The following is an 11,221-nucleotide window of genomic DNA, read 5'->3' on the forward strand; positions in this document are numbered from 1 at the left end:
GGAAGGGTCATGAAAGTGTACTTTAAGTCTCTTTAGGTACACTTAAGTTGAATTTTATTTCATTAATATTATATTATCTGCAAGTACAAATATGCTTTCAACATCTGAAGTACACTACAAGTGCATATTCAATACAACTAACTGCACTCTTTTTCACAAGGGAACACATTGCCTAATCTGACTGGCTGTCTTTGTGTTTCAATTCTGTCATCTCTTTTCAGCATGATGTGCCAGTTTGGTGTGGTGGAGAGTAAAAGTGCGACATTCCCTGCAAAAGAAAAGGCTCGACACCTACTGGACGACAGCTTCTTAGAGTCTCACAGTCCTGTCAGAAACCACACACATGATTCAGTATTTACCAACGGCATCTCACTTGGTACTACAGTTTATTCCTTTTGTACACACCTCAGACTCATATCTCAGTCTTTGTCCCATTAAGTCAAGGTTGTCTGTGCCCTAATTTAACAGTGTTCTTTTCTCTTACAACCATAAAATATGACTGCTGTGGTGAAACTGCTTGTATTTCTGATATTTCACCACTAGGTGACATTAGTGTTCAAGCTTTGTTATTGCAGTGGGTTCTTGTCATTTGCAAACTCCACATTGATGTACTTCTAAATAGACTTGACATCTTCACCTTAAAATATTTCTGGTACCATTTTTCATTCATTTATTTGGAGAGAAAAAAAACTGGTTTGGTTTTGTCCTGACCTTCATATTTTTTCTGTCTGTAGGCAGTAGAGAGAGCTCTTTTAGTGATGAATTATCAAGTACTGTTGAGAGGTAAAGCAAATTATACATAATTTATTATAAATTAGAATAGAAAATTAATTGCATTTAGTTTTTTTCTGCTTTTAGGTATATATTTATACTTTTTTTCTTAGTTGTAGATATTTTCAAAATCTCAGCTGTCAGCATTTTTTATTTTTGTCAACACTTATTATTTATTTGTGAAACATTCCTCTTCCTGACCACTTTCAGAGGCCGTATGTACGCGACACTTGGTCCAAACTGGCGAGTCCCAATCTGTAACTCTCCCAGAAGCAGAAGTTATATTTATAGGTAGGTGTACAGATGTTACCTGTGTGTCCATAAAGCGCATAACTGAAGTTAATGCTGTTGTCTTTTTTTTTTTTTAAGTATTTAAAAAAACAGTGGGTTTTTCTTGTGTACAATTACATTTATTTTCCTATCTTAATCTTCTATCTTTGATTTACTGTACATATTTTCATTACATACTTGAGTTGTTTTGCTGCGGGTTGTATTGATCTCCATGTTGGATATGACCTGTGGAAAAAATGACTTTCTTACTTCCTCACCAGCACTCCAGGGGCAGTTTCCAGCTATGAATGCAGTTCTCTGAGCAGTATAACCATTGAAGGGCCCCTGCGAAGAAAGACACTGATGAAGGAGGGTAAAAAACCCACTGTAAGTGTGCAGTCAAATTTACTTCATAGCTTCCAGTAGTGTATGTCTGTGTTAGAGCTTTTATCAAATCATATTTTAAGCCAGTGACTGAGATCATGTGTTACCAGTGTCAAAGAAATCAAAGAACAGGCCCATCTTGCAGGCGTACGATGACATCAGCATTTTCACGTCCTTTGATTGCATATTTGGACTAGTCAGAGCTTGAAAACCGCATTGGTAGCGAACTGCACATGCTAAAATATTCCTGTAGATTTAACAACTGTTTTTTTAACCCACAATGGCATTAATGTGGTCACAGATATACTTTTTAGTCACAGCCATTTTCATGACGGACCATTTCTGACTGTTAAATTTCTGTTTCATTCATACTCGTTGCCAGACAGGTGCCCTCACACAGAAAGTCCACTTCCAGAACAACAATTCACAAATATGTCTTTCTGTCTTCAGTCGTAAAGAAATTATAGTTTTTGAGGAAAACATTTCAGGATTTTTCTTCATATAATGGACTTCAGTTGTGCCCCCGATTTTGAACTTACAAAATGTAGTTTAAATGCAGCTTCAAAGGGCTCTAAATGATCCCAGCCGAGGAAGAAGGGTTTTATCTAGCGAAACGATCTGTCTTTTTTTTTTTTTTTTTTTTTTTGTTGGGAAAAAAAAAAGAAAACTTTCGCCATACTCTACCTTTTTTAGCTGTAGTACACAGACGATGAACTTAGATGTGATTCGTAGTAGTGATGGGAAGTTCGGATCATTTTACCATCTCGGAACTTTGAGTCTCGTTCAGCAGAATGAACAAATCTTTTTTCAAGTCATTTCGTTAAATTTAGCAAAATCAGCGTCACGTGACAGACTTCAAACAGGTGAACTACTTCCAGTACAGAAGGATGTTGCGCATGCGTGATTGAACGAATCACTCCTTGAGACGACTCGTTCTTCGTGAGTCACATTAAAGTTTCGTTCAGAATGAACGAATCGTTCAAGAACGACCCGTGGGCACGCATCCGAGAGCCTGTGCTAAGCAAGCTTTTGTGCTTAAAAAGTATACAAATTTTTATTTTTCAAAAAAATGGCCGATCGTTTCACTAGATAAGATCCTTCTTCCTTTCTTTAGAGCCCTTTGAAGCTGCTTTTAATTACATTTTGGAAGTTCAAAATCGGGTCCACAATTGAAGTCCATTATATGAAGAAAAATCCTGAAATGCTTTCCTTAAAAACCATAATTTCTTTATGACTGAAGACAGAACGACATGAACATCTTCGATGACAAGGGGGTGAGTATATTATTTGTAAATTGTTGTTTTGGAAGTGGACTTCTCCTTTAAGGCCGTTCCAGGAAATACCTTATTTGGACAAAGCCAAGGCATCCAGCTGTCACTGTAGCTGTACAAAATGTGATTTAAGACATTTTATCTGATGAAACATTAATACAATTGAGGCAAATAAATGGTTTATCTATCATACATGTCACACTGGCATGGCGAAAATGAGGATGTATTTTAAGTCGACAAGCCAAGACGTGAGTACACACCTTAAAACTTTGATTCAGTAAGGGTGCATTAAATTACATTATTAGTGACACTAAAGGGTTTTATATTGTTAGAAAAGATTTCTATTTCAAATAAATAATGTTAAATCCATTGTAAATTACAGAATCCATGTCTTTACAGTGTTAATATTTTAAAAAAAATATGTAATCAATCATAACAATTTTTTTTGCACATCTGAAAGCATTTGTACTGCTGCCAGGTCTTGGCCTGTTGGCCAGGTCTTCACTGTTGAAAGGCTAAATTTCAATGTGACCGCCCTGGTTGATAGTAAATCAGTAAAGAAATAAATATAGATATACAGTCAATAAAATAGTCATGTCTATTTGACGTCTTCAAGAAGAGCACTTAAACTGATCTGCACTCTTATTTTCTCAACATCAGCTCTCATCTTGGAAGCGCTACTGGATTGTCCTGTCTGGCTCCATTCTCATCTATTTTGGTTCTAAAGCCCTAAGAGCAAATGAGCGAAGACATGTAAGTGATGAATCATCCTCTCAAGTCAATGTGAAAACAAAGCTTTATTTATGAAGTGTCATCTAACTGGTCAAAATAGAAAAAATAAACAGTGTTGCCTATTATTTTGCCAATTAATTATTTTAACCAAACTAATTCATTTCAGCTTTAAAGGGGTCATATGATGTTGCTAAAAAGAACATTATTTTGTGTATTTGGTGTAATGCAATGCGTTTACGCAGTAAAAATTATTTTCCACATACTGTACATTATTTTTGCTCCTCTCTGCCCCACCTTTCTGAAACGATTTTTACAAAGTTCATTGTTCGGAAAGCATGGTATGCTCTGGTTGGCCAGCTATTCAGTGACAGAAATGTTAGGCCCTTACCATGTTGTGATGCCGCGTGCCCGTGCGACAAGACCAAAACAGTAAAACCTATTATAAATGAGCAATTGCTGCATCCAGTGAGGACATAATTACTGAATATAATGACTCGTACTGTCTTTTTACGCACTGCGTTGAATCACACCCTGTCATGTAAACATAACACTAGTTTTGCATTTGTGATCGTAGAAACATCAAACAGCAAGCACTACTCTACACTGCTCACAACTCACATTTGAATAGCCAGTTACAACTTCTTTAAAAATGAAAACGTACTTACAGGCTGTGAGTCAGAAGCACCAGACTGTCCTTGCAAAGCTGGAATTGCCTCACTTTATAGTGTGCACAGCCAGCATTTTAGGCTTCTCTTCCAGGTTCAGGTAACGGTTATGTACTGTTCTGGAATAGTGTTGTAAATATAAATTAACCACTGATTTCTAGTTGTGTACTTATTTGGAAGGCCAAACAAAGTACTTTCGCAACGAAACACACAGCATCTCCATAACATGGTGGTGGCTACAACAATACTACAGCGAGAATAAAAGTTATGCCTTCTTTCTTTGCGTTTACATTTGGGCAGTGTCATGCAAATCTTCCCACACCGTGACGTAGATTTGTGGGGGCGTGTTTGAATAAGCTGTTTTAGGAAGGCGTTGGTGAGTTTTAACTTTTATAAAGAATATCTCTTTAGGTTTGAGACTTTAATCTTTGCAACTTTACAGGTCTTATATATGCACTGACAGCTTGTAACACTCCAAAGACAAAGGAAAACTTGAAATCGGATCATATGACCCCTTTAAGAACATGTCATTTAGATCACTTATGCAGTTAAGGGAACGTTTTGGCTTAACCTCTTTGTAATTGTGGCTTTTTGTCTCAAGTATAAATCCAGGCCATGTAAAAAGATCACGCTCACAGGTTGGATTGTGGTTCTGCCAGACAACCCTGAGCATCCAAACATTTTCCAGCTTACTGATCCTGAAAAAGGTACTGTTATGCATCTGTCTACAACTCATGCATGAACACATTGATGAACACAAATTGATTTGATATGTATGACTTAAAATATAATTCTTCACAAACATAAACAGTTTCACACTATGATAGATTAGCTACAAAACAATATTTATGCTATTTTTTATTCATTTACATCATGCTACATACCAATTTTAGTCTAAAAAATGCTTTTGTACTTTTTTCATAAAGTTCCGTTAATGTTTTGATTTAAAAACATGGCTTAAGTTGTAATTGACAGCTGTAATGAAGAGTCATAAAGCTTTCATTTAACTTTTTTTTTTTTGTAATATACACTGTGTGCAGAATTATTAGGCATGTTGATATTCTGGTCATATTTTTTTTCCAAACACATTTTACCAATTCCAAACCACATCAGTCTTAGTAACTACTGTTAATTTTGTATTTAATCATTTATATGTGATGTATAATTGTCCGTGAAGGCTGGAAGTGAAAAACTCCTTATATTCAGGTGTGCAGGATTATTAGGCATGTTTTCGTTTACAGCTAAAATGAGCCAAAAAAGAGATTTAACCCAGACTGAAAAGTCCAAATTATTAAATGCCCATGAGAAGAATGCAATACTAATGCATTACAAGAATTTGCAAAGTTAAGGCTTGACCATTGGACAGAGAAATGCTTGTTGAGTCTGCATGGTCAGAAAAAACAGGTGGAGAAGAAAAGATGCATGTTAACTGCAAAAGAATTAGGAATTAAGGTGAAGAATTAGGTGTGACACCATCAGGAACCGTTTAGTCTCCAGCGCCACCATTTTCCAGAACTGCAACCTACCTGGAGTCTTCAGAAGTGCAATGTGTCAGGTTCTCAGAGACTTTGCTTGGTAAAAATCCTAAAAAATGCCCCTGACTTAATAAGAATAACAAGCTGACGTGTTGTGAAATACATGAAGACAGTTTTTTTATATGCTTTAGAGACAGATAAGTTGAGAGTGACTCTTGAAGGACAAGCATCACATCCTCTTGTGCCTCTGATTCAAGAATTTATCTTCCAAAATCTGGCAGTAAGTTTTGGGAGTTCATGTTTAGTCTCTTATCCTGAAAAGTCTGACTTGCAGAGATGGACTAAAATGAACTCCCAAAACTTACTGCCAGATTTTGGAAGATAAATTCTTGAATCAGAGGCACAAGAGGATGTGATGCTTGTCCTTCAAGAGTCACTCTCAACTTATCTGTCTCTAAAGCATATAAAAAAACTGTCTTCATGTATTTCACAAGACGTCAGCTTGTTATTCTTATTAAGTCAGGGGCATTTTTTAGATTTTTTACCAAGCAAAGTCTCTGAGAACCTGACACATTGTACTTCTGAAGACTCCAGGTAGGTTGCAGTTCTGGAAAATGGTGGCGCTGGAGAACTGGAAACGGTTCCTGATGGTGTCACACCTAATTCTTCACCTTAATTCCTAATTCTTTTGCAGTTAACATGCATCTTTTCTTCTCCACCTGTTTTTTCTGACCATGCAGACTCAACAAGCATTTCACTGTCCAATGGTCAAGCCTTAACTTTGCAAATTCTTGTAATGCATTAGTATTGCATTCTTCTCATGGGCATTTAATAATTTGGACTTTTCAGTCTGGGTTAAATCTCTTTTTTGGCTCATTTTAGCTGTAAACGAAAACATGCCTAATAATTCTGCACACCTGAATATAAGGAGTTTTTCACTTCCAGCCTTCACGGACAATTATATATCACATATAAATGATTAAACACAAAATTAACAGTAGTTATTAAGACTGATGTGGTTTGGAATTGGTAAAATGTGTTTGGAAAAAAAATATGACCAGAATATCAACATGCCTAATAATTCTGCACACAGTGTATATATATATATATATATATATATATATATATATATAAAACTGTGTGTGATTATGGTAATTTAAAATTGTTGTCAACTGTCATTGAAACACCATGCCACTTCCTGACTGCTGGTGTGAATTAGAAAGTTTTGGAGAACTTGAACTTAGTGTTGTGAGCTGTAGACAGGTAACGGGCATCTATAAATCATTCAATGTTGGTGATTTCAGAGATGAAGGTAAACTGGAACATTGTGGAAGATCATCTAAAACTGATCCTGATGCTCAAAGGATTGTCATGTTTTTTCTATCAGCTGTTTCTATTTGTCATTGTATTTCTGTGCTGATTAAATGAAGAGAAAAACTTTCTCTAATATCCTGGTGAAGTTCCAGCAAGTAGTTTAAGTCAAACAGCATTATCTTGATCTGTGAGCACTGGCTTGTGCATGTAGACTTTGATATGTATACAAATCATCTTCTCCTGAAGAATGACCAAGTCCAGATGGTTAGTTTAAACATTCAAATATTTGCGCTGTGTTATCGCTACATAGTTTTGATTCAACAAATGCGATTTGGCTTTACAAATGGTGGATTTGCAATGTCACACAACTTCATTTGAATAAACCCGTAATTGTTTTCATCTGTGGTTCAGGTAATGTTTACAAGTTCCAGACCGGATCACGTTTCTCTGCGATTATCTGGCACAGACATTTAGCCGAGGCGTGCAGGAGTACAAGACCACAGGTAAGTGTATCCTGACACGAGAATTCTCAAATAAAATAAACGGGGGGAGAATGGGGTGATTTGAGCCTGGGGGACGTTGAGCCACACCTTGTTTTTAGCCACCATTAAACAAAATTGGTGGTGTGACCACAAATATATGACGAGTTCTCCATTTTACTCACCCTGTGATGGAGAGAGGCCCATAGAATAATTGGTAACTACATTTAAGTAAAAAAAAAAATTGTGATTCTAGTACAAGAACTCATGCTTCTTGTGTCTGACCAATAGCAGACAAATCTGAAAAAAAAATATCACGTTTGTGCAATTTGAGTAATAATTTGAGCCAAAAGTCCTGGGGTAAGTTGAGCCAGTGGTTTTACCCCTTCTTATGATTTGATTTTTACTGTAATTCTACATTATATGTCATTCATTTTAGACCAAACATTTTAGATTTTGTTCTGAAATTTTTAATTGTTTGTGAAAATTGGCCATTGAAGTTTTTATGAAATTGTATTTCCCTGCAACATTTGTAAGTGGGATGTTGAGTACTACTAGCCCAGTTCTGTAAGGTCAATTGCAGTTTGTTTGTTTAATTAATTCTTTAATTTGAACTATGTTATCTCCCTTGATGGATCACAAGGCTTACACATAGATTTTAAGAAGTCATTTTTATTGAATTTCTCTTCTTTTGATATAGCATGCGGCTCAACTTACCCCTCACTGGGGGCAAGTTATGCCAAGAGACCATTTTTTTGGAAAGCCATATTTTTATTTTTTAGTTTAGTTTATTTTAGAGCCAAAGGATGCATCACATCACATCCTGAAATGTATGTACATATTAAAGTTGGACCCATTCCTAACATATGCTCACTTTAAACAAACCATACTGTACATAAAAACTGGCTCAAATCACCCCACTCCCCCACATGTGTGATTAACCAGGTATATGCAAGGATGTCACATTGTTTCCACAGATACCAGCAAACCTTATGTCTTTTGAATAGCTGCTTTTTGGGAAGCGGAATACAAATGAAGAGAATAAACCTAATGGAGAAAGACATTGCAGAAAAAGGGGACGGCATGTTGGACCTAACATAGTTGGAAATGTGGCAGCTGTATCTGTTGAAAAAGTCCAAAATTCATTCAGACATTGTAGACACAGCTATACTGAAATAGGATGGTCTAGTTTCTTGAGTTTAGTGGTACCACTTTACAATAAGGGTCAATTTGTTAACGTGAGTTAAAGAAAAAATTTACTAAAAAATGAAAATATAGCCACCCTCAGGCCATCCAAAAAGTACAGAAGATGAGTTTGTTTCTTTACCTGAACAGATTTGAAGATTTACTTCTGGCCAAAATACCAGTCCATAATCAATAAAAACACTTCCTCCAGTAAAAAAGTCCATGTTTTTGCTTGTAAACACAGCTTGATCTAAGCGTATTTCTCTTGAGAAAGCAATATAATAGATAGAGGACTCCTATTTCAGTTGGAAGCAAGTTTGAAGTACAGCCGTTTTTATAGCAGTTAATGTTTGTTTATAATATTGATTTATAACTGATGTTAACAAATTGAAACCTTATTGTTAGTTTTACCAGACTGTCCTAAAGGTACATGTGAAATATGTTGTAAATTACATGTATAAAATAACATTGTCCAATAGATGTCTTCATGTGATAAAGTGCCAAAATTACAAACTTTGTATTGTTAAATCTCCTAGAATTATGTTCAGTTCATGTTAGATGTTAGAGAGCAAATGTGAAAGCATTATACCCTTGGACAACAAGTGTGGGAGCATAACCGGTCTCCAACCTTCATAAAACAAGTTTTGACAGCACACAAAAATGCTGGGTTACAAACAACCATTTCTGTGTTATTTGGAAAACTATTGAAAGGTTTTTCATTTTAAATTACTCTTGTATTCATTTTTGAAATAGTTACATCAAAAAACAGCTTTACCTTATTTGTCAGACATTCAACGCATCAAATAACCACAGCTGCAACAGTGAGGCACAAGATCAATAGTGCACGGAGTCTTTCTTACATATAACAGAGAAGTCGCGTCGTGTTTCAGCCCTGGTCGCGCATTCGTTTTCCCGGGAGGTGAAACGTCCATGGTGGTGCCGTCACATCGTTCGCTTTGAGTGTAGATTCGGTGGATGCTGCGTTTGTAGAAGGATGGGGTTCCAAGCAGACGTTAGCTGCGACGCACTTTTAAACGTGAGAAAAAGAGAAAACGTGAGATTACAGACGTTATACAGTAATAATTTCATTTAGAAAGTTTCCTGTCAGTCAGTTTTCTCTCAGGACAGAACACAGAGTGACCGATTACAAATGTATCCAGTTTTAACTGGTTTGAGTTACAGAAAAACTACCCAGCACCTGGGTAAAAAAAATACTACAAATAACCCAATAAAATGACCCAACAAGCTAAACCTAGCATTTGGGTTTAAAAAAATAATAATCATAATAACCCAGCAGCTTTTAGAGTGTATGGATCTTGTAAAACAGTGAACAATGAATTTATGACATAAAAGCATATAAAGGGAAATTTGTTACATAAAGGGAATTTAAATGGCAAATGTGGATCATTGAATATGTAATGTCACACGGGTATCAGGAAATAAGTGCCAATATTAACGTGTAGTTCAGCTCAAAGTTCTGTAGCTTATTTACTTATGGACAAAATATGAGTGATGTCTGATTGTTTGTCTTGACATCATAAGGTGGGCAGGACCCAAAAGATAAATAGTTATGAAGATAATGTTGTAAAATGTACATTTAAATGAAGTACCTTGAGAATGTGAAAGGAAGCAACCGTCTTCTAGTCATGTATTCTTTGGAGAAACAGCAACATTTTAGTGGATGTTCAGTATTCACATCTAATACTTCAGTGTAGTGTTTTTTTTTTTTGTTATTTTTGTTATTATTTCTTTCTTTATTTAAATGGAATACATCAAAAGGCCTGTATAAATTGTAAAGTACATTGCAAAGTCTAGTATTTTGCACAAAAATTCACAAATTTTTATAAGGTGCAGGAACGAGACTTATTCTTCCACAAAGGTGATATTAAGGCATTAAATGTGAAGTGTAGAATGCTTTGTATATTGCAAATTGCAAATGGAGATTACACTTTGTTAGATATTCTGTAAGTTCTCCGGAACATGCATGGATGTTTTGGACTAACAGGTTTTTTGTGTCACTTCAGTATCAGTATATACTATCGAGGCATGTCTCCAGGAGAAAGCTGTGAATCTGTTCTCATTAAAAAGTTGGATCAGGCTTTAAATCTTTACACAACACCATTGGCTAACTGCAAGAACCACTTACAACAAGACTACAACATGTGGTGAAGATGATAGATGGAATGCTGCTCAGATTTTGTTCGATTTTGCGTCACGTAAGCAACCATTTCTGCTGTTGTTAAATAGCACATCTGCACTGACGTTATAAGCAAGTATTACTAAGTGGTAGCTACTGCTTTTTTTTCTTTTTTGAGTTTATGGTTAGCATACCATCTGGAAGTTCACTGTATATTTCTGTCTTCTGCTAATGACTGAGTTTGGTTGTTTTGTTCGGTTCTCACGATGTGATGTCACTGAATCTTTATATGGTCTATAATGAGCCTAGACCTTTTACTAACTCAATACTTTTGTGTTTGGTGTTTCGTCTTTATGGAAATATATGCCTAATGAAACAAATCCATATGGTTTGACTTATTTCACACTTACACATTACATGGCCTGTAATATATAATATATTAATGATATAATGCTTTTTTATTGACTTGAATCACTTGAATACGCTGAATGCGAGTGTTGTGTCATGTCAAAAGCAAGTAGAAATTACAATCACTGCC

General features: G+C 35.7%; 1 protein-coding gene across 1 annotated transcript in view; it reads left to right on the forward strand.

Moving 5' to 3' along the window:
• ralgps1 (Ral GEF with PH domain and SH3 binding motif 1) overlaps window positions 1-10,881 on the forward strand; it is a 147,933-nt gene extending 137,052 nt beyond the window's left edge. The window contains exons 14-21 of the mRNA XM_051117997.1: window positions 222-376; window positions 735-783; window positions 982-1,062; window positions 1,323-1,428; window positions 3,357-3,449; window positions 4,695-4,800; window positions 7,294-7,385; window positions 8,339-10,881. Of these exons, the coding sequence (XP_050973954.1) occupies window positions 222-376; window positions 735-783; window positions 982-1,062; window positions 1,323-1,428; window positions 3,357-3,449; window positions 4,695-4,800; window positions 7,294-7,385; window positions 8,339-8,368 (712 nt within the window). The 3' untranslated portion in view covers window positions 8,369-10,881. The remainder of the gene's footprint in view (window positions 1-221; window positions 377-734; window positions 784-981; window positions 1,063-1,322; window positions 1,429-3,356; window positions 3,450-4,694; window positions 4,801-7,293; window positions 7,386-8,338) is intronic.
• Window positions 10,882-11,221: the final 340 nt, after the last annotated feature.

The sequence above is a fragment of the Labeo rohita genome, chromosome 8 (genome assembly GCF_022985175.1).
Source record: "Labeo rohita strain BAU-BD-2019 chromosome 8, IGBB_LRoh.1.0, whole genome shotgun sequence".
Lineage (NCBI taxonomy): Eukaryota > Metazoa > Chordata > Actinopteri > Cypriniformes > Cyprinidae > Labeo > Labeo rohita.